This window comes from Pelodiscus sinensis, chromosome 11 (genome assembly GCF_052426305.1).
Source record: "Pelodiscus sinensis isolate ZL-2025 chromosome 11, ASM5242630v1, whole genome shotgun sequence".
NCBI classification, from domain to species: domain Eukaryota; kingdom Metazoa; phylum Chordata; order Testudines; family Trionychidae; genus Pelodiscus; species Pelodiscus sinensis.
Window position 1 is genome coordinate 52,642,312 of NC_143062.1, and position 25,540 is coordinate 52,667,851.

The window sequence follows — 25,540 nt, forward strand, 5'->3', positions numbered from 1 at the left end:
CTGTAACCAGATTACATCTGTGCTGCGCTGTGCTGGAGGAGCAATAAACCACCCTCAATTCCACTGGCTGGTACAGTCTGTTTGTGCCATTTCGGGGTGCAGGAGACGGGGAACCCCCAACGGGCCGTCACACTGGTGTCAGGGGTGGGATGCACTGCACCCCGTGGATGAAGCTCCCAGCGGCAAGCGACAAGGCGCAGTAGAAGCAAGAGCCCTGGAGCCAGGCGTACTGGAGACAGAGCGAAGCGGTTCCTGGGAATCGTGGGGCGCTGCAGCACTAGACTGGTGAGTCTGCACCGAGGGGCCCAGCGGGCAGATGGCCTACGCCCGACTCTTGAAGGCAGAGCTGGTGGGGCTGTGCAGAGAAAGGGGCTTGCCTGTGCGGAAAGCAACCAAGGCCCAGCTGATTACCCAGCTGGAAGATAATGACCAGCCACAGGGCCAGGATCTTGTCCCCAGGGGAAGCAGCCAGACCCCCCCTGAGAGTGTGTCAGGCTCCGAGAGGGGGAGGAGCGCTGGAACCCAACGGAGAGATGAGACAGCGTCTCCCGGGAGGCCTGCAAGCCGTAGCCCATCTAGGGCAGGGGCCAGCCCAGCGGAGCTGCGGCGGCTGGAGATCCAGCTGCGGATCAGGGAATTGGAAGTAGAGGACCGAGAGAAGGACCGCCAGGACCGAGAGAGGGAGCGCCAGGACCGAGAGAAGGAGCGCCAGGACCGAGAGAGGCAGTGGCAGCATGAGCTGGCCATGGCAGAGCGGAGAACCGGTGGGGCACTGGCTGCGCCAAGTGCGGATGGGCCCCAGGGTCCCAGGACTGCCAGACACTTGGAGAGGCTCATGGTGGCCCAACTGAAGGACATGGGTGACATAGACGGGTTCCTCAGTGCCTTTGAGAGGGCCTGTGGACTGCAACGGGTTCCCCAACTGACTGGCTGCAGGAGCTCATCCCCGCACTGAACCAGGAGGCGGCCGGAGTGCTCAGTCAGCTGGAGGACCTACAGCCAGGGGATTACAACCGAGTCAAGGAGGCCCTGCTGCACAAGTTCGGGCTGACCCCCGAGATGTACAGGAAGAAGTTCCGGGGGGTACAGAAAGGGCCACGGGAGACCTATGTGGACCTGGCCTCCCGCCTGGCGCAATACGGCCGCAAGTGGGTGTCTGGAGTCGGAGCCCAGACCGCAGAGGAGCTGCTCAAGCTGGTCATGATGGAGCAGTTCTATGAAGCGTGCCCTCCCAAACTGAGGCTTTGGCTCAAGGACCGGAGACCAGAGAACCCCCAGGAGGCCGGGAGGCTGGCGGATGAGTTCACGGAGAGCCGGTCCGGGTGTGAACGGGAGTCCCGGAGAGAGAGGGAACCGCGCAGAGACCGGATCTCGGCTGAGCGACGGAGGGAGTCAACTACGGGGCGAGACCAAGGAACAGGTCGTCTGCGCCCCAGAGAACCAGCCAGGGCCTGGACAGAGACAGCCCAAAGCCTAACTTGCCATCGCTGTGGGCAAAAAGGCCACAAGAGGGCTCAGTGCACCAGGTCCCAGGACCGGGGACTTTCCAGGGTTAACTGGCTGGGGCGGGAGGAAGGGCAGGCTGCCCCAGAGGCAGGGGCTGGCAGGCAAACCTCAGCTCAGAGAGAGGGGAAGGATGCTCTGTGCACCTCCCCTGGGAGGTCTGATTCTCAGGAGGCGGATTTCTCCGTGTACCGGGTGGGGGCAGGACGGCCCCTGCGGAGCGAGTGCCTCATACCCCTGGAGGTGGATGGTAGGAAGGTGACGGGCTTCTGGGACACGGGGGCGGAGGTGACTCTGGCCCGATCCGACATAGTGGCCCCGGAGCGGATACTACCCCACGCGCAGCTGACCCTGAAGGGCATAGACGGGTCCCCGTTTAAGGTGCCTGCAGCCAGGGTGCATCTGAAATGGGGGGCGAAGGAAGGCCTCAAGGAAGTGGGGGTGCACCCGCACTTGCCCACCGAGGTGCTGATGGGGAATGACCTAGAGGAGTGGCCCCATGAATCCCAGCGGGCTCTAGTCACTACCCGGAGCCAGAGCCAGCGGGGGGCTGACAACGTGGGTCCAGGGAAGGACTCCTGGCAGCGTCCTCAGGGTCCCATCCCAGTGGACACGGGGTCCAGCCAGGCTGGGACTCCGGACCTAGGCAGAGGTGGGGGACAGGTCCCGATCCCTGCCTCAGCAGCTGAATTCCAGGCTGAGGTGCAGGCAGACCCCTCCTTGCAGAGGCTGCGGGACCAGGCTGGCCTCCGTGCAGCTCAGCCCCGGGGGAGAGGTGGCCAGGAGAGATTCCTGCGGGAGCGTGGGCTCCTGTTCCGTGAGTGGCTCCCCCCCAGGAAGGCGAGGGCATGGGGGGTCCAGCGGCAGCTGGTCGTCCCCCGAAAGTATCGCCTCAAGCTGCTGTATTTGGCCCACGATGTCCCCGTTGGGGGCCACCGGGGGATCCGGAGCATCCGGCTGAGGCTGCTCCAGCACTTCTATTGGCCGGGAATCTTTACAGCCGTGCAGCGGTACTGCCGGTCCTGTGACTCCTGCCAGAGGGGCGGGAAGGCCCAAGACAGGAGGAAAGCGGCTTGGGGGTCTCTACCCCAGATAGAGGACCCTCTGGGCTGGCTGAGTTATGGGAGGGGAAGACCTCCCTGGATGGAGCTTCGGGGGTGGAAGCCGCCCTGGTTGTCCAGAGAAGGCTCACTGGGCTCATGGCCCCGGCCCGAGAGACCCCGGCCAGAGATCAAGGCCAGTGGAAGGGTGGGTGTGACCCCCGAGGACAGGCCTGCGCCAGTCGCCCTGGAGCGGGGCGGCGAGTGGACAGAGGGAAGCCAGCTCATGTGGGGCCTCGCCACGGCCGGCCCGAGTCAAGGGGAGCACCCATGTCCCCGGGGCGGGTTCCCACGCAGAGGACCCGAACTTCCCTAGGTCACGAGCGGAGTGACCCTGCTCAGTTCGCTCTCGGAGGGGGGAGAACTGTGACGTAGTGGGGGTACTTGCTGGGCTGTGGTGACCCCTGCTGTCTGGAGCAAGACCCAGCAGGGAAAACCTCGCTAGGCAGAGGTAAGGCCAAACTTGTTGATCTAGGGGCCAGACACCCCCCATGGAGAGGAACAAAGGAAGGTGGAATGCGGCCCTGACTGCGGGGGCAGGGCTGCAAGGGAATTTAGTTAGTTGGTTGGTGGCTGTCTGGGAGGATGGATGAGACAGCCTAGGGAGAGGAGCTGGAGTTTTAGGGGCCCAGTCTCCCCCATCTCAAGGGGGCCTGAGGCATCCTAGCCCAGTTCCTGTAACCAGATTACATCTGTGCTGCGCTGTGCTGGAGGAGCAATAAACCACCCTCAATTCCACTGGCTGGTACAGTCTGTTTGTGCCATTTCGGGGTGCAGGGGACGGGGAACCCCCAACGCGCCATCACAGCTTCGCTGTCCCGCCCACTGCCCAACCGGCTGGCTGCTTTGCTGACTGCTGCAGCTGCAGAGAACTCTCCAGCGCCGAGTTCATTTAGAGCCCACGGTTTGTGTGTGTAGCTGGGGCGACTGGCTCCAGTGCACAGGACTTGGCATTTGTCACCATTACAACGCCTGGCCCATGCTGTTGCCATCATGCAGTTTGGAGAAACCCTTCTGAAGCTCTCCCCAGCCTGAGCGGACTCAGCTACCTCCGGCAGCCTGGTGTCACCTCCCTGAGACCCCCTTCTCCAGATGCTTTACGAACATGCTGGACTGGAAGATTTACCTGTCCTTGCTGGCGTTCTTCAGGGCGGGGGGCCGAGGGGAGGAGGGGAAGGAGTCCGGGCCGTGGGTTCGGGCGGGGGGCCGAGGGCGGAGGGAATGGAGTCCAGGCCGTGGGTTTGGGCGGGGCACCGAGGGGCGGAGGGGAAGGAGTCCGGGCCGTGGGTTTGGGCGGGGGGCCGAGGGGCGGAGGGGAAGGAGTCCAGGCCGTGGGTTCGGGCGGGGCACCGAGGGGCGGAGGGGAAGGAGTCCAGGCCGTGGGTTCGGGCGGGGCACCGAGGGGAGGAGGGGAAGGAGTCCGGGCCGTGGGTTCGGGCGGGGCACCGAGGGGCGGAGGGGAAGGAGTCCGGGCCGTGGGTTCGGGCGGGGGGCCGAGGGGCGGAGGGGAAGGAGTCCAGGCCGTGGGTTCGGGCGGGGCACCGAGGGGCAGAGGGGAAGGAGTCCGGGCCGTGGGTTCGGGCGGGGCACCGAGGGGCGGAGGGGAAGGAGTCCAGGCCGTGGGTTCGGGCGGGGCACCGAGGGGCAGAGGGGAAGGAGTCCGGGCCGTGGGTTCGGGCGGGGCACCGAGGGGCGGAGGGGAAGGAGTCCGGGCCGTGGGTTCGGGCGGGGCACCGAGGGGCGGAGGGGAAGGAGTCCGGGCCGTGGGTTCGGGCGGGGGGCCGAGGGGCGGAGGGGAAGGAGTCCGGGCCGTGGGTTCGGGCGGGGCACCGAGGGGCGGAGGGGAAGGAGTCCGGGCCGTGGGTTCGGGCGGGGCACCGAGGGGAGGAGGGGAAGGAGTCCGGGCCGTGGGTTCGGGCGGGGCACCGAGGGGCGGAGGGGAAGGAGTCCAGGCCGTGGGTTTGGGCGGGGCACCGAGGGGCGGAGGGGAAGGAGTCCGGGCCGTGGGTTCGGGCGGGGCACCGAGGGGCAGAGGGGAAGGAGTCCGGGCCGTGGGTTCGGGCGGGGCACCGAGGGGCGGAGGGGAAGGAGTCCGGGCCGTGGGTTCGGGCGGGGCACCGAGGGGCGGAGGGGAAGGAGTCCGGGCCGTGGGTTCGGGCGGGGCACCGAGGGGCAGAGGGGAAGGAGTCCGGGCCGTGGGTTCGGGCGGGGGGCCGAGGGCGGAGGGAATGGAGTCCAGGCCGTGGGTTTGGGCGGGGCACCGAGGGGCGGAGGGGAAGGAGTCCGGGCCGTGGGTTTGGGCGGGGGGCCGAGGGGCGGAGGGGAAGCAGTCCAGGCCGTGGGTTCGGGCGGGGCACCGAGGGGCGGAGGGGAAGGAGTCCAGGCCGTGGGTTCGGGCGGGGCACCGAGGGGAGGAGGGGAAGGAGTCCGGGCCGTGGGTTCGGGCGGGGCACCGAGGGGCGGAGGGGAAGGAGTCCGGGCCGTGGGTTCGGGCGGGGGGCCGAGGGGCGGAGGGGAAGGAGTCCAGGCCGTGGGTTCGGGCGGGGCACCGAGGGGCAGAGGGGAAGGAGTCCGGGCCGTGGGTTCGGGCGGGGCACCGAGGGGCGGAGGGGAAGGAGTCCAGGCCGTGGGTTTGGGCGGGGCACCGAGGGGCGGAGGGGAAGGAGTCCGGGCCGTGGGTTCGGGCGGGGCACCGAGGGGCAGAGGGGAAGGAGTCCGGGCCGTGGGTTCGGGCGGGGCACCGAGGGGCGGAGGGGAAGGAGTCCGGGCCGTGGGTTCGGGCGGGGGGCCGAGGGGCGGAGGGGAAGGAGTCCGGGCCGTGGGTTCGGGCGGGGCACCGAGGGGCAGAGGGGAAGGAGTCCGGGCCGTGGGTTCGGGCGGGGCACCGAGGGGCGGAGGGGAAGGAGTCCGGGCCGTGGGTTCGGGCGGGGCACCGAGGGGCAGAGGGGAAGGAGTCCGGGCCGTGGGTTCGGGCGGGGCACCGAGGGGCGGAGGGGAAGGAGTCCGGGCCGTGGGTTCGGGCGGGGCACCGAGGGGCAGAGGGGAAGGAGTCCGGGCCGTGGGTTCGGGCGGGGCACCGAGGGGCGGAGGGGAAGGAGTCCGGGCCGTGGGTTCGGGCGGGGGGCCGAGGGGCGGAGGGGAAGGAGTCCGGGCCGTGGGTTCGGGCGGGGCACCGAGGGGCAGAGGGGAAGGAGTCCGGGCCGTGGGTTCGGGCGGGGCACCGAGGGGCGGAGGGGAAGGAGTCCGGGCCGTGGGTTCGGGCGGGGCACCGAGGGGCAGAGGGGAAGGAGTCCGGGCCGTGGGTTCGGGCGGGGCACCGAGGGGCGGAGGGGAAGGAGTCCGGGCCGTGGGTTCGGGCGGGGCACCGAGGGGCGGAGGGGAAGGAGTCCGGGCCGTGGGTTCGGGCGGGGCACCGAGGGGCGGAGGGGAAGGAGTCCGGGCCGTGGGTTCGGGCGGGGCACCGAGGGGCGGAGGGGAAGGAGTCCGGGCCGTGGGTTCGGGCGGGGGGCCGAGGGGCGGAGGGGAAGGAGTCCGGGCCGTGGGTTCGGGCGGGGGCCGAGGGGCGGAGGGGAAGGAGTCCGGGCCGTGGGTTCGGGCAGGGCACCGAGGGGCGGAGGGGAAGGAGTCCGGGCCGTGGGTTCGGGCGGGGCACCGAGGGGCGGAGGGGAAGGAGTCCGGGCCGTGGGTTCGGGCGGGGCACCGAGGGGCGGAGGGGAAGGAGTCCGGGCCGTGGGTTCGGGCGGGGCACCGAGGGGCGGAGGGGAAGGAGTCCGGGCCGTGGGTTCGGGCGGGGCACCGAGGGGCGGAGGGGAAGGAGTCCGGGCCGTGGGTTCGGGCGGGGCACCGAGGGGCGGAGGGGAAGGAGTCCAGGCCGTGGGTTCGGGCGGGGCACCGAGGGGCGGAGGGGAAGGAGTCCAGGCCGTGGGTTCGGGCGGGGCACCGAGGGGCAGAGGGGAAGGAGTCCGGGCCGTGGGTTCGGGCGGGGGCCGAGGGGCGGAGGGGAAGGAGTCCAGGCCGTGGGTTCGGGCGGGGCACCGAGGGGCAGAGGGGAAGGAGTCCGGGCCGTGGGTTCGGGCGGGGCACCGAGGGGCGGAGGGGAAGGAGTCCGGGCCGTGGGTTCGGGCGGGGCACCGAGGGGCGGAGGGGAAGGAGTCCGGGCCGTGGGTTCGGGCGGGGCACCGAGGGGCAGAGGGGAAGGAGTCCGGGCCGTGGGTTCGGGCGGGGCACCGAGGGGCGGAGGGGAAGGAGTCCAGGCCGTGGGTTCGGGCGGGGCACCGAGGGGCAGAGGGGAAGGAGTCCGGGCCGTGGGTTCGGGCGGGGCACCGAGGGGCGGAGGGGAAGGAGTCCGGGCCGTGGGTTCGGGCGGGGCACCGAGGGGCGGAGGGGAAGGAGTCCGGGCCGTGGGTTCGGGCGGGGCACCGAGGGGCGGAGGGGAAGGAGTCCGGGCCGTGGGTTCGGGCGGGGCACCGAGGGGAGGAGGGGAAGGAGTCCGGGCCGTGGGTTCGGGCGGGGCACCGAGGGGCAGAGGGGAAGGAGTCCGGGCCGTGGGTTCGGGCGGGGCACCGAGGGGCGGAGGGGAAGGAGTCCGGGCCGTGGGTTCGGGCGGGGCACCGAGGGGCGGAGGGGAAGGAGTCCGGGCCGTGGGTTCGGGCGGGGCACCGAGGGGCGGAGGGGAAGGAGTCCGGGCCGTGGGTTCGGGCGGGGCACCGAGGGGCAGAGGGGAAGGAGTCCGGGCCGTGGGTTCGGGCGGGGCACCGAGGGGCGGAGGGGAAGGAGTCCGGGCCGTGGGTTCGGGCGGGGCACCGAGGGGCGGAGGGGAAGGAGTCCGGGCCGTGGGTTCGGGCGGGGCACCGAGGGGCAGAGGGGAAGGAGTCCAGGCCGTGGGTTCGGGCGGGGCACCGAGGGGCAGAGGGGAAGGAGTCCGGGCCGTGGGTTCGGGCGGGGCACCGAGGGGCAGAGGGGAAGGAGTCCGGGCCGTGGGTTCGGGCGGGGGGCCGAGGGGCGGAGGGGAAGGAGTCCAGGCCGTGGGTTCGGGCGGGGGGCCGAGGGGCGGAGGGGAAGGAGTCCAGGCCGTGGGTTCGGGCGGGGCACCGAGGGGCAGAGGGGAAGGAGTCCGGGCCGTGGGTTCGGGCGGGGCACCGAGGGGCGGAGGGGAAGGAGTCCAGGCCGTGGGTTTGGGCGGGGCACCGAGGGGCGGAGGGGAAGGAGTCCGGGCCGTGGGTTCGGGCGGGGCACCGAGGGGCAGAGGGGAAGGAGTCCGGGCCGTGGGTTCGGGCGGGGGGCCGAGGGGCGGAGGGGAAGGAGTCCGGGCCGTGGGTTCGGGCGGGGCACCGAGGGGCGGAGGGGAAGGAGTCCGGGCCGTGGGTTCGGGCGGGGGGCCGAGGGGCGGAGGGGAAGGAGTCCAGGCCGTGGGTTCGGGCGGGGGGCCGAGGGGCGGAGGGGAAGGAGTCCAGGCCGTGGGTTCGGGCGGGGCACCGAGGGGCGGAGGGGAAGGAGTCCGGGCCGTGGGTTCGGGCGGGGCACCGAGGGGCGGAGGGGAAGGAGTCCGGGCCGTGGGTTCGGGCGGGGGGCCGAGGGGCGGAGGGGAAGGAGTCCGGGCCGTGGGTTCGGGCGGGGCACCGAGGGGCAGAGGGGAAGGAGTCCGGGCCGTGGGTTCGGGCGGGGGGCCGAGGGGCGGAGGGGAAGGAGTCCAGGCCGTGGGTTCGGGCGGGGGGCCGAGGGGCGGAGGGGAAGGAGTCCAGGCCGTGGGTTCGGGCGGGGCACCGAGGGGCAGAGGGGAAGGAGTCCGGGCCGTGGGTTCGGGCGGGGGGCCGAGGGCGGAGGGAATGGAGTCCAGGCCGTGGGTTTGGGCGGGGCACCGAGGGGCGGAGGGGAAGGAGTCCGGGCCGTGGGTTTGGGCGGGGGGCCGAGGGGCGGAGGGGAAGGAGTCCAGGCCGTGGGTTCGGGCGGGGCACCGAGGGGCGGAGGGGAAGGAGTCCAGGCCGTGGGTTCGGGCGGGGCACCGAGGGGAGGAGGGGAAGGAGTCCGGGCCGTGGGTTCGGGCGGGGCACCGAGGGGCGGAGGGGAAGGAGTCCGGGCCGTGGGTTCGGGCGGGGGGCCGAGGGGCGGAGGGGAAGGAGTCCAGGCCGTGGGTTCGGGCGGGGCACCGAGGGGCAGAGGGGAAGGAGTCCGGGCCGTGGGTTCGGGCGGGGCACCGAGGGGCGGAGGGGAAGGAGTCCAGGCCGTGGGTTTGGGCGGGGCACCGAGGGGCGGAGGGGAAGGAGTCCGGGCCGTGGGTTCGGGCGGGGCACCGAGGGGCAGAGGGGAAGGAGTCCGGGCCGTGGGTTCGGGCGGGGCACCGAGGGGCGGAGGGGAAGGAGTCCGGGCCGTGGGTTCGGGCGGGGCACCGAGGGGCGGAGGGGAAGGAGTCCGGGCCGTGGGTTCGGGCGGGGCACCGAGGGGCAGAGGGGAAGGAGTCCGGGCCGTGGGTTCGGGCGGGGCACCGAGGGGCGGAGGGGAAGGAGTCCGGGCCGTGGGTTCGGGCGGGGCACCGAGGGGCAGAGGGGAAGGAGTCCGGGCCGTGGGTTCGGGCGGGGCACCGAGGGGCGGAGGGGAAGGAGTCCGGGCCGTGGGTTCGGGCGGGGGGCCGAGGGGCGGAGGGGAAGGAGTCCGGGCCGTGGGTTCGGGCGGGGCACCGAGGGGCAGAGGGGAAGGAGTCCGGGCCGTGGGTTCGGGCGGGGCACCGAGGGGCGGAGGGGAAGGAGTCCGGGCCGTGGGTTCGGGCGGGGCACCGAGGGGCAGAGGGGAAGGAGTCCGGGCCGTGGGTTCGGGCGGGGCACCGAGGGGCGGAGGGGAAGGAGTCCGGGCCGTGGGTTCGGGCGGGGCACCGAGGGGCGGAGGGGAAGGAGTCCGGGCCGTGGGTTCGGGCGGGGCACCGAGGGGCAGAGGGGAAGGAGTCCGGGCCGTGGGTTCGGGCTGGGCACCGAGGGGCGGAGGGGAAGGAGTCCGGGCCGTGGGTTCGGGCGGGGCACCGAGGGGCGGAGGGGAAGGAGTCCGGGCCGTGGGTTCGGGCGGGGCACCGAGGGGCGGAGGGGAAGGAGTCCGGGCCGTGGGTTCGGGCGGGGCACCGAGGGGCGGAGGGGAAGGAGTCCGGGCCGTGGGTTCGGGCGGGGCACCGAGGGGCGGAGGGGAAGGAGTCCGGGCCGTGGGTTCGGGCGGGGCACCGAGGGGCGGAGGGGAAGGAGTCCAGGCCGTGGGTTCGGGCGGGGCACCGAGGGGCGGAGGGGAAGGAGTCCAGGCCGTGGGTTCGGGCGGGGCACCGAGGGGCAGAGGGGAAGGAGTCCGGGCCGTGGGTTCGGGCGGGGGGCCGAGGGGCGGAGGGGAAGGAGTCCAGGCCGTGGGTTCGGGCGGGGCACCGAGGGGCAGAGGGGAAGGAGTCCGGGCCGTGGGTTCGGGCGGGGCACCGAGGGGCGGAGGGGAAGGAGTCCGGGCCGTGGGTTCGGGCGGGGCACCGAGGGGCGGAGGGGAAGGAGTCCGGGCCGTGGGTTCGGGCGGGGCACCGAGGGGCGGAGGGGAAGGAGTCCAGGCCGTGGGTTCGGGCGGGGCACCGAGGGGCGGAGGGGAAGGAGTCCAGGCCGTGGGTTCGGGCGGGGCACCGAGGGGCAGAGGGGAAGGACTCCGGGCCGTGGGTTCGGGCGGGGCACCGAGGGGCGGAGGGGAAGGAGTCCGGGCCGTGGGTTCGGGCGGGGCACCGAGGGGCGGAGGGGAAGGAGTCCAGGCCGTGGGTTCGGGCGGGGCACCGAGGGGCAGAGGGGAAGGAGTCCAGGCCGTGGGTTCGGGCGGGGCACCGAGGGGCAGAGGGGAAGGAGTCCGGGCCGTGGGTTCGGGCGGGGCACCGAGGGGCAGAGGGGAAGGAGTCCGGGCCGTGGGTTCGGGCGGGGGCCGAGGGGCGGAGGGGAAGGAGTCCAGGCCGTGGGTTCGGGCGGGGCACCGAGGGGCAGAGGGGAAGGAGTCCGGGCCGTGGGTTCGGGCGGGGCACCGAGGGGCGGAGGGGAAGGAGTCCGGGCCGTGGGTTCGGGCGGGGCACCGAGGGGCAGAGGGGAAGGAGTCCGGGCCGTGGGTTCGGGCGGGGGGCCGAGGGGCGGAGGGGAAGGAGTCCAGGCCGTGGGTTCGGGCGGGGCACCGAGGGGCGGAGGGGAAGGAGTCCGGGCCGTGGGTTCGGGCGGGGCACCGAGGGGCGGAGGGGAAGGAGTCCGGGCCGTGGGTTCGGGCGGGGGGCCGAGGGGCGGAGGGGAAGGAGTCCGGGCCGTGGGTTCGGGCGGGGCACCGAGGGGCGGAGGGGAAGGAGTCCGGGCCGTGGGTTCGGGCGGGGGGCCGAGGGGCGGAGGGGAAGGAGTCCGGGCCGTGGGTTCGGGCGGGGCACCGAGGGGCGGAGGGGAAGGAGTCCGGGCCGTGGGTTCGGGCGGGGCACCGAGGGGCAGAGGGGAAGGAGTCCGGGCCGTGGGTTCGGGCGGGGGGCCGAGGGGCGGAGGGGAAGGAGTCCAGGCCGTGGGTTCGGGCGGGGCACCGAGGGGCGGAGGGGAAGGAGTCCAGGCCGTGGGTTCGGGCGGGGCACCGAGGGGCAGAGGGGAAGGAGTCCGGGCCGTGGGTTCGGGCGGGGCACCGAGGGGCGGAGGGGAAGGAGTCCGGGCCGTGGGTTCGGGCGGGGCACCGAGGGGCGGAGGGGAAGGAGTCCGGGCCGTGGGTTCGGGCGGGGGGCCGAGGGGCGGAGGGGAAGGAGTCCAGGCCGTGGGTTCGGGCGGGGGGCCGAGGGGCGGAGGGGAAGGAGTCCAGGCCGTGGGTTCGGGCGGGGGGCCGAGGGGCGGAGGGGAAGGAGTCCGGGCCGTGGGTTCGGGCGGGGCACCGAGGGGCGGAGGGGAAGGAGTCCGGGCCGTGGGTTCGGGCGGGGCACCGAGGGGCGGAGGGGAAGGAGTCCGGGCCGTGGGTTCGGGCGGGGCACCGAGGGGCAGAGGGGAAGGAGTCCGGGCCGTGGGTTCGGGCGGGGCACCGAGGGGCGGAGGGGAAGGAGTCCGGGCCGTGGGTTCGGGCGGGGCACCGAGGGGCGGAGGGGAAGGAGTCCGGGCCGTGGGTTCGGGCGGGGCACCGAGGGGCGGAGGGGAAGGAGTCCGGGCCGTGGGTTCGGGCGGGGGGCCGAGGGGCGGAGGGGAAGGAGTCCGGGCCGTGGGTTCGGGCGGGGCACCGAGGGGCGGAGGGGAAGGAGTCCGGGCCGTGGGTTCGGGCGGGGCACCGAGGGGCGGAGGGGAAGGAGTCCGGGCCGTGGGTTCGGGCGGGGGGCCGAGGGGCGGAGGGGAAGGAGTCCGGGCCGTGGGTTCGGGCGGGGCACCGAGGGGCGGAGGGGAAGGAGTCCGGGCCGTGGGTTCGGGCGGGGCACCGAGGGGCGGAGGGGAAGGAGTCCGGGCCGTGGGTTCGGGCGGGGCACCGAGGGGCGGAGGGGAAGGAGTCCGGGCCGTGGGTTCGGGCGGGGCACCGAGGGGCAGAGGGGAAGGAGTCCGGGCCGTGGGTTCGGGCGGGGCACCGAGGGGCGGAGGGGAAGGAGTCCAGGCCGTGGGTTCGGGCGGGGCACCGAGGGGCGGAGGGGAAGGAGTCCGGGCCGTGGGTTCGGGCGGGGCACCGAGGGGCGGAGGGGAAGGAGTCCGGGCCGTGGGTTCGGGCGGGGCACCGAGGGGCGGAGGGGAAGGAGTCCGGGCCGTGGGTTCGGGCGGGGCACCGAGGGGCGGAGGGGAAGGAGTCCGGGCCGTGGGTTTGGGCGGGGCACCGAGGGGCGGAGGGGAAGGAGTCCGGGCCGTGGGTTCGGGCGGGGGCCGAGGGGCGGAGGGGAAGGAGTCCAGGCCGTGGGTTCGGGCGGGGCACCGAGGGGCAGAGGGGAAGGAGTCCGGGCCGTGGGTTCGGGCGGGGGGCCGAGGGGCGGAGGGGAAGGAGTCCAGGCCGTGGGTTCGGGCGGGGGGCCGAGGGGCGGAGGGGAAGGAGTCCGGGCCGTGGGTTCGGGCGGGGCACCGAGGGGCGGAGGGGAAGGAGTCCGGGCCGTGGGTTCGGGCGGGGGGCCGAGGGGCGGAGGGGAAGGAGTCCGGGCCGTGGGTTCGGGCGGGGCACCGAGGGGCGGAGGGGAAGGAGTCCGGGCCGTGGGGGTGCTGCCGTGTGGGGGGCTGAGGGCAGTGGGTGGGTGCATCCAGCAGCTGTTCCCCCGCTCTAGCCCAGGGCAGGGCAGGACACGCTACCCAGCGGCTGCCCGGCGGAGTGGCAGGGCTACGTGCTTGCTGCCCCTACTCACTGGGGTCGCTGTCCCTGCTGCGGCCCCCTTCCCGCCGGATGAGAAGCGCCCCCGTTGCCTGGGCACAGCCGAACGCCCGCGGCACTGCGCTGGGAGACGAGGGCGCTTCGTGCCAAGCGTGATGGTCCTAGCCGTGACCGGCGCAGCTCCTGCCCCACTCTCCTGCTCTCCAATATGCAGCAGACGGGGCTGGTCCCAGGACAGAGCCCGTGGGGCCTCCAGCCCCCTCTCTGCACCCGGCAAGCTGGCCACGCGCTCGGTGCCACAGGGCTGTGGGAGGCTGGTGAGGCAGGGTTTCCCTTTACACAAGCCACGCGGCCTCCTCAGCACCGAATGGCACCGTCTCAGGGGCCAGTTTTGCTCTTCCCCGGAGTTTCAAGGGGCCTAGCACTTGGGGCAGGCTAGCAGCCTGCAATAGCCCGGGGCACCTCCGGGGCCTCTTCGAAAGGCTGGCGGCCAGGCCGGAGGCGCAGAAGCTGGTCTGGAAGCCGGTTCCAAGCTGCAGCTGGGAGTTCCGCAGGTCACTGTTGAGTTCCCTCCGAAGTCTTGGTGAATGCCACGTGGGCCCAGGGACCGGCTACCGAAACCTCCTCGGACAGGGACTGTCACCGACACGAATGGCTCCGGCACGGGACCTCCCTCCCCTCAGCCACCGAGAGCCAGGCAGAGAGTCGGGGAGTCGCAGCCGTTGGGCCCTCGAGGGCCCCCCGGCGGCTGAGCCGCTTGCTCCTGGCAGGCGTGCAGCATTTCGCTCAGCCCCTCGGCTCGCCGGAGCGCCACGCGCTGCCCCTGCACGGGCTGCCCCTCCCCCCGGCTTCCATGTGGGGGTGGCTGAGACGCAGTCGGTCCCCGCGATCCTGACCCCGAGCAGCAGAACAGGGCTTACTGCCCCTCCCGGGTACAGCCCAGCGCAGACGTGGGGCGATTACAGGACTCGGGTTAGGGCCCAGGAGCCCCAGCAACCTCAGTCTGTCTCCCTCATGGCTCCAGCCCCACACTGCCCCTCCCCCGCGCACACTTCCTGTGTCCCCTCTTCCCTGAGCCAGTCCCGGTCCCGAGGCCCCTCGTGCTCCAGACGCTGCCGGCGGGGTCCCCAGCGCCCCGGCACAGCCCCCAGGCAGGGACTGACACTGCAGCAGTGGCCGTGCGGTGCCTCCATGCAGCGGGCACCAGTGCTGGGTCGCTCCCCTGGCGCACGGCGGCGCCAGGCACAACGCACTGTGTCACGTGCACCACCCTCCCCCACTTCCACACAGCCCCAGGGCTGTGACTCCCCAGGCCCATGGAGAGGGAGGAGCCAGCCTTGGCTGGGGGGTCCCTATGGAGTCTTACCCGGGGGTTTGTCCTCCACGCACTCCCCATCCTTGCGGACATGGCCCTCCGCACACACGCACCGGTAGCTTCCATCCGTGTTCTCGCAGACCTCCTGGGGCCCGGTGCAGACGGGCTCTGGCGCGCTCGCACATTCGTCCACATCTGCGGGGGGGGGGGGAGATTAGAGCCAGCGGGAGGGGGGATAGATTACAGCTGGTGGGGGCAGGAGAGGTAGGTTACAGCTGGGGTGTGGGAAGTGGGTTACAGCAGGGGGGTTAAACTATGGGGGGCGGGAGAGGGGGGTTACAGCCGGCAGGGGGCGGGAGAGGGGGGTTACAGCCGGCGGGGGGTGGGAGAGGGGGATTACAGCCAGCGGGCGGTGGGAGAGGGGGGTTACAGCCGGCAGGGGGCGGGAGAGGAGGTTACAGGGGGCGGGAGAGGGGGGTTACAGCCGGCGGGGAGGGCGGAAGAGGGGGGTTACAGGGGGTGAGAGAGGGGGGTTACAGCCGGCGGGGGGGGCGGGAGAAGGCGGTTACAGGGGGCGGGGGAGGGGGGTTACAGCCGGCGGGGGGGGCGGGAGAGGGGGTTACAGGGGGCGGGGGGGGGGGGGGCGGGAGAGGGGGGTTACAGCCGGCGGGGGGCGGGGGAGGGGGGTTACAGCCCGCGGGGGGGAAGGGCAGAGGCATGCCACTCACCCAGGCACTTGGCTCCATCCCGCTGGTAGCCCTTGTTACACTTCTTGCAGCGGGCAGGCCCGGCGCCCATGCAGCCCACGCAGGCCTTGGCACAGTCTGGGGGCAGAGAGGGGCGTGAGGGCCCAGCCAGGGGGCGCCCAGCGTGAGTGCTCCACCTGCCGCCACGGGCCGGGGAGGGCGCAGCTCGGAGCGGGACCCCCCCCACCAGCGGCGCCGCCCTCGCCCGCCGGGGCACCGACCTCGGCACTCGTAGGACCCCTCCCCACCAGCGGCGCCGCCCTCGCCCGCCGGGGCACCGGCCTCGGCGCTCGTGGGACCCCCCCCCACCAGCGGCGCCGCCCTCGCCCGCCGGGGCACCGACCTCGGCACTCGTAGGACCCCTCCCCACCAGCGGCGCCGCCCTCGCCCGCCGGGGCACCGACCTCGGCGCTCGTAGGACCCCTCCCCACCAGCGGCGCCTGCCCTCGCCCGCCGGGGTACCGACCTCGGCACTCGTAGGACCCCTCCCCACCAGCGGCGCCTGCCCTCGCCCGCCGGGGTACCGGCCTCGGCGCTCGTGGGACCCCCCCCACCAGCGGCGCCGCCCTCGCCCGCCGGGGCACCGGCCTCGGCGCTCGTGGGACCCCTCCCCACCAGCGGCGCCGCCCTCGCCCGCCGGGGGCACCGACCTCGGCGCTCGTGGGACCCCTCCCCACCAGCGGCGCCGCCCTCGCCCGCCGGGGCACCGACCTCGGCGCTCGTGGGACCCCTCCCCACCAGCGGCGCCGCCCTCGCCCGCCGGGGGCACCGACCTCGGCGCTCGTGGGACCCCTCCCCACCAGCGGCGCCGCCCTCGCCCGCCGGGGCACTGACCTCGGCACTCGTAGGACCCCTCCCCACCAGCGGCGCCGCCCTCGCCCGCCGGGGCACCGACCTCGGCACTCGTAGGACCCCTCCCCACCAGCGGCGCCGCCCTCGCCCGCCGGGGTACCGACCTCGGCACTCGTAGGACCCCTCCCCACCAGCGGCGCCGCCCCCGCCCGCCGGGGCACTGACCTCGGCACTCGTAGGACCCCTCCGTGTTGACGCAGAACTGGTTGGCCCGGCAGTGCGCCATCTCCGTGCCACACTCGTCTATGTCTGTGCAAGACAGCAGCTTCGTCAGAGCCCGGCCGGCTGCCCCACAGCCCGGCCCCACAGCCGCCTCATCCCCGCCCCCCCCACGGCCCGGCCCCACAGCCGCCTCATCCCCGCCCCCCCCACGGCCCGGCCCCACAGCCGCCTCATCCCCGCCCCACCTCATCCCCGCACCAGCCCCACAGCCGCCTCATCCCCGCCCCCTCCACGGCCCGGCCCCACAGCCGCCTCATCCCCGCCCCACCCCACGGCCCAGCCCCACAGCCGCCTCATCCCTGCCCCGCCCCACGGCCCGGCCCCACAGCCGCCTCATCTCCGCCCCGCCCCACGGCCCGGCCCCACAGCCGCCTCATCTCCGCCCCGCCCCACGGCCCGGCCCCACAGCCGCCTCATCTCCGCCCCGCCCCACGGCCCGGCCCCACAGCCGCCTCATCTCCGCCCCGCCCCACGGCCCGGCCCCACAGCCGCCTCATCTCCGCCCCGCCCCACGGCCCGGCTCCACAGCCGCCTCATCCCCGCCCCGGCTCATCCCCGCCCCGGCCCCACAGCCGCCTCATCTCCACCCCGCCCCACGGCCCGGCCCCACAGCCGCCTCATCCCCGCCCCGCCCCACGGCCCGGCCCCACAGCCGCCTCATCTCCGCCCCGCCCCACGGCCCGGCCCCACAGCCGCCTCATCCCCGCCCCGCCCCACGGCCCGGCCCCACAGCCGCCTCATCCCCGCCCCGCCCCACGGCCCGGCCCCACAGCCGCCTCATCCCCGCCCCGCCCCACGGCCCGGCCCCACAGCCGCCTCATCCCCGCCCCGCCCCACGGCCCGGCCCCACAGCCGCCTCATCCCCACCCTGCCCCACAGCCCGGCCCCACAGCTGCCTCATCCCCGCCCCACTCCACGGCCCAGCCCCACAGCTGCCTCATCCCCGCCCCAATCCACGGCCCAGCCCCACAGCCGCCCAGGCCCTCTGCCCACAGCCCAGTTACACAGCTGCCCAGAAGCCTCATACCCTCTGCCCACGGCCCACCTCCACAGCCGCCCCTCCCCTGTGCCCACTGTCCAGCCCCACAGCCACCCATCTCCTCTGCCCCATGGCCCAGCCCCACAGCCACTCTTCCCCCACCCCATGGCCCAGCCCCACAGCTGCCCATCTCCTCTGCCCATGGCCCAGCCCCACAGCCACTCTTCCCCCACCCCATGGCCCAGCCCCACAGCTGCCCATATCCTCTGCCCATGGCCTGGCCCCACAGCTGCCCCACAGCCCAGGCCCACACCCGCCTCATTCCCTCTGCCCCAGCCGCTCGGAAAAGTGCCATTGGCCCCTCTCCTGTTTAGATGCCCGGTGACAGAGCTCAGAGCTAGGGCTGGCCCATGGGCTGTGGGGTGGCAGGGCCTGGCCTCCCCGGTCACGTTCTGCCCCGCTGGCCCCGGCCCCACGGTCTCACCAATGCACCGATGGTCATGCAGCACCCAGCCCCTCTTGCAGCGCAGGCAGCTGGAGTCCTCTGGCCCCGAGCAGCGCCCGCAGGCCCGGTAGCACTCTGCCAAGAAAGGAGAGACGGGCCCTGAGCCGGCCGCATGGCCCAGGCCTCACACCCGGGGACACCAGCCCTGCCCAGCCTGGCTACGAGCCATTGATGGACCTGTCCTCTGTGAATCTAGCCAGCCCGCTGTGAACCCTGCTATATGTCCTGGCCTTCACAGCCTCCCCTGGCGAGGAGTTCCACAGGTTGACTGCGTGTCGCATGAAGAAAAACTTCCTTTGGCTTGTTTTAAACCTACTGCCCATTAATCTCATTGGGTGAACTTCGGTTCTTGTGTAGGAGGCGTATGGAGCTCTTCCTCATATACTTCCTACAGCCCAGCCATGACTTTCGAGACCTCTCCCAGTCCCCCGCCCAGACGTCTCTCGCCCAGTCCCCCGCCCGGGCGTCTCTCGCCCAGTCCCCCGCCCGGGAGCCTCTCGCCCAGTCCCCGGGCGTCTCTCGCCCAGTCCCCCGCCCGGGCGTCTCTCGCCCAGTCCCCCGCCCGGGCGTCCCTCTCCCAGTCCCCCGCCCAGACGTCTCTCGCCCAGTCCCCCGCCCGGGCGCCTCTCGCCCAGTCCCCCGCCCGGGCGCCTCTCGCCCAGTCCCCCGCCCGGGAGCCTCTCGCCCAGTCCCCGGGCGTCTCTCGCCCAGTCCCCCGCCCGGGCGCCTCTCGCCCAGTCCCCCGCCCGGGCGCCTCTCGCCCAGTCCCCCGCCCGGGCGCCTCTCGCCCAGTCCCCCGCCCGGGAGCCTCTCGCCCAGTCCCCCGCCCGGGCGTCCCTCTCCCAGTCCCCCGCCCGGGCGCCTCTCGCCCAGTCCCCCGCCCGGGCGCCTCTCGCCCAGTCCCCGGGCGTCTCTCGCCCAGTCCCCCGCCCGGGAGCCTCTCGCCCAGTCCCCGGGCGTCTCTCGCCCAGTCCCCCGCCCGGGCGTCTCTCGCCCAGTCCCCGGGCGTCTCTCGCCCAGTCCCCCGCCCGGGAGCCTCTCGCCCAGTCCCCGGGCGTCTCTCGCCCAGTCCCCCGCCCGGGAGCCTCTCGCCCAGTCCCCGGGCGTCTCTCGCCCAGTCCCCCGCCCGGGCGCCTCTCGCCCAGTCCCCCGCCCGGGCGTCTCTCGCCCAGTCCCCCGCCCGGGCGTCTCCCTCCCAGTCCCCCGCCCGGGAGCCTCTCGCCCAGTCCCCCGCCCGGGCGCCTCTCGCCCAGTCCCCCGCCCGGGCGTCTCCCTCCCAGTCCCCCGCCCGGGCGTCTCTCGCCCAGTCCCCCGCCCGGGCGTCTCCCTCCCAGTCCCCCGCCCGGGAGCCTCTCGCCCAGTCCCCGGGCGTCTCTCGCCCAGTCCCCCGCCCGGGCGTCTCTCGCCCAGTCCCCCGCCCGGGCGTCTCCCTCCCAGTCCCCCGCCCGGGAGCCTCTCGCCCAGTCCCCGGGCGCCCCTCGCCCAGTCCCCCGCCCGGGCGCCCCTCGCCCAGTCCCCCGCCCGGGCGTCCCTCTCCCAGTCCCCCCGCCCGGGCGTCCCTCTCCCAGTCCCCCGCCCGGGCGTCCCTCTCCCAGTCCCCCCGCCCGGGCGTCCCTCTCCCAGTCCCCCCGCCCGGGCGTCCCTCTCCCAGTCCCCCCGCCCGGGCGTCCCTCTCCCAGTCCCCCCGCCCGGGCGTCCCTCTCCCAGTCCCCCCGCCCGGGCGTCCCTCTCCCAGTCCCCCCGCCCGGGCGTCCCTCTCCCAGTCCCCCGCCCGGGCGTCTCCCGCCCAGTCCCCCGCCCGGGCGTCTCCCGCCCAGTCCCCCGCCCGGGCGTCTCCCGCCCAGTCCCCCGCCCGGGCGTCTCCCGCCCAGTCCCCCGCCCGGGCGTCTCCCTCCCAGTCCCCCGCCCAGACGTCTCTCGCCCAGGCGTCTCTCTCCCAGTCCCCCCCCCCAGACGTCTCTCGCCCAGTCCCCCGCCCAGACGTCTCCCGCCCAGTCCCCCGCCCGGGCGTCTCTCGCCCAGTCCCCCCGCCCGGGCGTCCCTCTCCCAGTCCCCCGCCCGGGCGTCTCCCGCCCAGTCCCCCGCCCGGGCGTCTCCCTCCCAGTCCCCCGCCCAGACGTCTCTCGCCCAGGCGTCTCTCTCCCAGTCCCCCGCCCAGACGTCTCTCGCCCAGTCCCCCGCCCGGACGTCTCTCGCCCAGTCCCCCGCCCGGGCGTCTCTCGCCCAGTCCCCCCGCCCGGGCGTCCCTCTCCCAGTCCCCCCGCCCGGGCGTCCCTCTCCCAGTCCCCCCGCCCGGGCGTCCCTCTCCCAGTCCCCCCGCCCGGGCGTCTCCCGCCCAGTCCCCCGCCCGGGCGCCTCCCGCCCAGTCCCCCGCCCGGGCGCCTCTCGCCCAGTCCCCCGCCCGGGCGCCTCTCGCCCAGTCCCCCGCCCGGGCGTCCCTCGCCCAGTCCCCCGCCCGGGCGTCTCTCGCCCAGTCCCCCCGCCCGGGCGTCCCTCTCCCAGTCCCCCCGCCCGGGCGTCTCTCGCCCAGTCCCCCCGCCCGGGCGTCTCTCGCCCAGTCCCCCGCCCGGGCGTCTCCCTCCCAGTCCCCCGCCCGGGCGTCTCCCTCCCAGTCCCCCGCCCGGGCGTCTCCCTCCCAGTCCCCCGCCCGGGCGTCTCCCGCCCAGTCCCCCGCCCGGGCATCTCCCGCCCGGGCGTCTCCCGCCCAGTCCCCCTCCCGGGCGTCTCCCGCCCAGTCCCCCGCCCGGGCGTCTCCCTCCCAGTCCCCCGCCCGGGCGTCTCCCGCCCAGTCCCCCGCCCGGGCGTCTCCCGCCCAGTCCCCCGCCCGGGCGTCTCCCTCCCAGTCCCCCGCCCGGGCGTCTCCCGCCCAGTCCCCCGCCCGGGCGTCTCCCGCCCAGTCCCCCGCCCGGGCGTCTCCCTCCCAGTCCCCCGCCCGGGCGTCTCCCGCCCAGTCCCCCGCCCGGGCGCCTCTCGCCCAGTCCCCCGCCCGGGCGCCTCTCGCCCAGTCCCCCGCCCGGGCGCCTCTCGCCCAGTCCCCCGCCCGGGCGCCTCTCGCCCAGTCCCCCGCCCGGGCGCCTCTCGCCCAGTCCCCCGCCCGGGCGTCTCTCGCCCAGTCCCCCGCCCGGGCGTCCCTCGCCCAGTCCCCCGCCCGGGCGTCCCTCTCCCAGTCCCCCCGCCCGGGCGTCTCCCGCCCAGTCCCCCGCCCGGGCGTCTCTCGCCCAGTCCCCCGCCCGGGCGTCTCCCGCCCAGTCCCCCGCCCGGGCGCCTCTCGCCCAGTCCCCCGCCCGGGCGCCTCTCGCCCAGTCCCCCGCCCGGGCGTCTCCCGCCCAGTCCCCCGCCCGGGCGTCTCCCTCCCAGTCCCCCGCCCGGGCGCCTCCCTCCCAGTCCCCCGCCCGGGCGTCTCCCGCCCAGTCCCCCGCCCGGGCGTCTCCCTCCCAGTCCCCCGCCCGGGCGTCTCCCTCCCAGTCCCCCGCCCGGGCGTCTCCCTCCCAGTCCCCCGCCCGGGCGTCTCCCTCCCAGTCCCCCGCCCGGGCGTCTCTCGCCCAGTCCCCCGCCCGGGCGTCTCTCGCCCAGTCCCCCGCCCGGGCGTCTCTCGCCCAGTCCCCCGCCCGGGCGTCCCTCTCCCAGTCCCCCCGCCCGGGCGTCCCTCTCCCAGTCCCCCCGCCCGGGCGTCTCCCTCCCAGTCCCCCGCCCGGGCGTCTCTCGCCCAGTCCCCCGCCCGGGCGTCTCTCGCCCAGTCCCCCGCCCGGGCGTCTCTCGCCCAGTCCCCCGCCCGGGCGTCCCTCTCCCAGTCCCCCCGCCCGGGCATCTCTCGCCCAGTCCCCCCGCCCGGGCATCTCTCGCCCAGTCCCCCCGCCCGGGCGTCTCCCGCCCAGTCCCCCGCCCGGGCGTCTCCCGCCCAGTCCCCCGCCCGGGCGTCTCTCGCCCAGTCCCCCGCCCGGGCGTCCCTCTCCCAGTCCCCCCGCCCGGGCGTCCCTCTCCCAGTCCCCCCGCCCGGGCGTCCCTCTCCCAGTCCCCCCGCCCGGGCGTCTCCCGCCCAGTCCCCCGCCCGGGCGTCTCCCGCCCAGTCCCCCGCCCGGGCGCCTCTCGCCCAGTCCCCCGCCCGGGCGCCTCTCGCCCAGTCCCCCGCCCGGGCGTCTCTCGCCCAGTCCCCCCGCCCGGGCGTCTCCCTCCCAGTCCCCCGCCCGGGCGTCTCCCTCCCAGTCCCCCGCCCGGGCGTCTCCCGCCCAGTCCCCCGCCCGGGCGTCTCCCGCCCAGTCCCCCGCCCGGGCGTCTCCCTCCCAGTCCCCCGCCCGGGCGTCTCTCGCCCAGTCCCCCGCCCGGGCGTCTCCCTCCCAGTCCCCCGCCCGGGCGTCTCCCTCCCAGTCCCCCGCCCGGGCGTCTCCCTCCCAGTCCCCCGCCCGGGCGTCTCCCTCCCAGTCCCCCGCCCAGGCGTCTCCCTCCCAGTCCCCCGCCCAGGCGTCTCCCTCCCAGTCCCCCGCCCAGGCGTCTCTCTCCGAGGCGTCTCTCTCCCAGGCTGCAAAGTGCCAGTTTTATGAATCTCTCCTCACACGCCCAAAGCCCTCGCCGTTTTGCTGCTCTTTTCCGAACGGTCAGAGCGCTCTGGGGACGAGGCAGCCACGCCCGGCACTGTCCACGCGGCGCCGAGGGCTCACTCAGAGGCAAGCGGATCTTGTGTCTCAGGTTCCCTAGTGGTTCCCAGCACTGTAGCGCTGCTGAGCGGCTGCGTTCAGAAGCCCCCAGGCTGCAGGCTCCCGGCGGCGAGCGTGCTGGGACGCCGGGTTCCAACGGGCAGCGCTCTGCACTCACCCACAGACTCTGGCCTGCCGTTTCCTTTCACGGGCGCCCAGTTCTGAGACCCCTTGGAGCTCTTCACTAGCTTGAGTCTGGTGCCACCTCGCTGGGTCCCCCCTCTCCGGACCACTTCTGAACATGCTGAGTGGGGCTAGTCCCAGGCCAGACCTGGGGCCACCAGCCACCTCTCCGACCCGTGACTCCCACCCCGGGTTTCCGGTCCACTGACCAGTTCCTGGCCCAGGAGAGGGCCGGCCCTCCTCTGCCAGGCCAGCCCACGGCGCTAGAGGCGCTGGGGAGGGAGCGTGGCGGGCTCTTGGCAGACTCACTCCATTCCCTCGTCCCAGGCCCTCTGCGCAGGCCCCCCGGCGGCCAGGACGCGGGCTGCGCACTACATACCAGCACATACCAGGTGGCTCTGGTTCCTGGCGGCCTCGTAGTAGCCGTCCGCGCACTCGGAGCAGAAGGACCCGCCGTAGCCCGGGCTGCACACGCAGAGGCCAGTGCCCGAGCGCGTCCCCTCGCCGTCGCACCGACCGTTTCCGCTGCAGGGCTGCCGGTGCCCCCCGGGACATGCTGCAGGGAGGCAGACGGAGGCCGTGAGGGGGGCATGGGGGCGCTGGCAGCAAGCCAGGAGAGCCAGTGGGAAGGGCTGCCTGCCGGCCCTTGGTGGAGGCTGAAGCGAGGCGCGGGGAGCAAGGCCTGCAAGGAACACTGGGCGCGGCGCGTGGGCAGCTGGGCAGACGCCCGGACACGGCGCTTTAGGCTGTGCCCAGCGAGAGGCGGGTGCTCTGGCTTTTGCCTGGTTTCACCGAGCCGCTCTGCCCAGTATCTCTCGGCTCGTCACACTGGCCTTTCCGACGGCCAGGAGTTTATTCTGTGCCCGGGGGAGGGGACTGCAGCTTGGCTCCTGGTTTGCCAAGCTCTTGGGGGAAGGGCGGAGGGTGCCCCTGGAAGCAGTTCACATGCTGCTCCCTGGCTTTCAGGACAAGGGCGTTTGTTCTTCCGCTGGATGGTGGCAGCTACCCCCATGGGCAGGAAAGCTGGGCCCTTGGGGAGCCTATCTGGGGCCCCTTCTGCCCTCGGACGCCAGAGCGGGGAACAGCCTGGACGGGGCCGTGCTGACTGACGGGCCTGGGCACAGCCTGTCCCTCCCCCTGGAGCCCCCGCCCAGGGCCCGCCTGGCAGGCCAGGCTGGTGACTCACGCAGGCAGTCGGGGCCATAGGCTCCAGGTGGGCAGCAGACCTTCAGGGTGTCCATGCAGAGCCACTGGAAGAAGTCAGGGTGCTGCTGCTGTCTGAGGGACACAGCAGAGGCCCCGTTACCCCCCGCTATGGGCAGGCCCTCTGCCCATGCCCCTTCACTGGCATGGCTGGGCCGCAGAGCCCCTTGGGCCCCACCCCTGGCTGCCGGGCCAGGCCCATCTCCAGGGAGGGGCAGCAGGGGAGCCCTGGCCCAAGCACTCACCCCTGGAACCACCAGCTCTCCACATGCTCCTCGCTCTGCTCCAGCAGCTGGTGACACGCAAAGTCCGACTTGTCGCACACGCTCTCCAGCACCTCCAGCAGGCGCGTCTCACTGCGCAGGGCAGGGCGAGGGTCAGCCCGGGCCCCACAGGACCCTCCCCCTGCCCTGCCTGCCCGCCCACCGGTCCCCCAGCACCTCTCCCGTGGCAGCGGAGGCTGTTTCCCATGCGTCTGCAGACACCGGGGGTGCTGGGCCTTCTCCTAAGGCCACGGCGTGACAGGGTCTGGGGCCTGCCAGCTGCTTGCACTAGGAACAAGTGAGAAGCCACGGCCCCCAGCGGAGACGCAGGGACTGGTCACTCACCTCACCCCACAGCTCGGGGCACCAGGGACCCCTGGCGCTCCAGCCCCACGGAGCTCAGTGGGAGGGAGCAGGGTCTGGGGAGCAGGCTAGGGTCAAGAATCCCTGCTCCCAACCCTGCCACCCGGCACTGGGCAACCGTCACGCTGCTCTAGGTGCGGGAGACAAGGACTCGCCCCCCCGGGGGAGGAGACGCCTCGTGCCCCACGGCTGGGCGGGCTTCAGCCACCACTGCCAGGAGGAAACGTGGGGGGGGGGGGAGACTCTCTCTGAGGGGACGGAGGCGCCCGTCTGTTGCTGACACGTCATCTCGGGAGGTGCTGCCTGCTGGGGGCCCGTGGCCGAGACGTTACGGCGGCAGCGGCGAGGGACACCCGGCCCCCTGACTGCTCCCCCACGTGCGCACGGACAAGACTGAGGGCTCAAGCATGACTCCAGGGCTCTGGGCGTGCGGGTGAAGGAGTCTGGAGCACGGGGGGGTTCTCCTCAGTCCTGTCGAAGGTCAGGGCCCATGCAGACAGGTGCATCCTGGAGGTGCAAGCCTGGCTGCGGAGATGGTGTCGCCAGGGGGGCTTTGGCTTCCTCAACCATGGGATGCTATTCCAGGAAGGGCTGCTAAGCAGGGCTGGGCTCACCTCTCGGGGAAGAGGAAGGCCGTACTGGGATGCAGACTGGCTAGCCTATTGAGGAGGCTTTGAATTACATTTGACGGGGACAGGTGAGCAAAGCCCACAGGTACGTGGAGAACACGGGTCCTGGGAGATGGGTGGGAAATGGGAGGGAGCGTGGGCTGTAACAGCAGAGAGAAAGGAGGGACTAGACAGAACTGGGAGGCAGGATCAAGTCAGGATCTTAGATGCCTGCATCCAAATGCAAGGAGTGTGGGGAAGAAGCAGGAAGAACTGGAAGTGCTAATAAACACACACAGAGACCTGGTGGGATATTGGTAGAGAAGGGCACAGGCTGCTCAGGAAGGACAGGCAGGGAAAAAAGGGGGGCGGAGTTGCCTTTGATACTGCAAATGTACGCACATGGACTGCGGTGGAGATGGACGTAGGAGACAGAGGTGTTGAGAGTCTCTGGGTTAGGTTAAAAGGGGTAAAAACCAAGGGTGGTGTCATGCTCGGGGTCTACCCAGGCGGAAGAGGTGGATGAGGCTTTTTCTAAACAACTCACAAAATCACCCAAAGTGCAGGATTTGGTGGTGATGGGGGACTTCAACTATCCACACACATGTTGGGAAACTAAAACGGCCAGGCACAGACTATCCAATAAGCTCTTGGGCTGCACTGGAGACAATTTCTTATTTCAGAAGGCTGCAAAAGCTACCGGGGGGAAGCTGTTCTAGATTTGATTTTAACAAATAAGGAGGGGCTGGTTGAGAATTTGAAAGCGGAAGGCAGCTTGGGTGGAAGTGATCATGA

The 25,540-nt window shown here is 73.8% G+C and overlaps 1 protein-coding gene across 1 annotated transcript in view; it reads right to left on the reverse strand.

Annotated features, from left to right (window-relative positions):
- Window positions 1-25,540, reverse strand: part of CRELD1 (CRELD disulfide isomerase 1) — a 35,275-nt gene that overhangs the window by 2,549 nt on the left and 7,186 nt on the right. The window contains exons 3-9 of the mRNA XM_075917364.2: window positions 23,757-23,867; window positions 23,495-23,586; window positions 22,688-22,864; window positions 17,474-17,569; window positions 15,954-16,037; window positions 14,919-15,014; window positions 14,242-14,385 (exon numbers count right to left, since the gene is read on the reverse strand). Coding sequence (XP_075773479.2) covers window positions 14,242-14,385; window positions 14,919-15,014; window positions 15,954-16,037; window positions 17,474-17,569; window positions 22,688-22,864; window positions 23,495-23,586; window positions 23,757-23,867 — 800 coding nt within the window. The remainder of the gene's footprint in view (window positions 1-14,241; window positions 14,386-14,918; window positions 15,015-15,953; window positions 16,038-17,473; window positions 17,570-22,687; window positions 22,865-23,494; window positions 23,587-23,756; window positions 23,868-25,540) is intronic.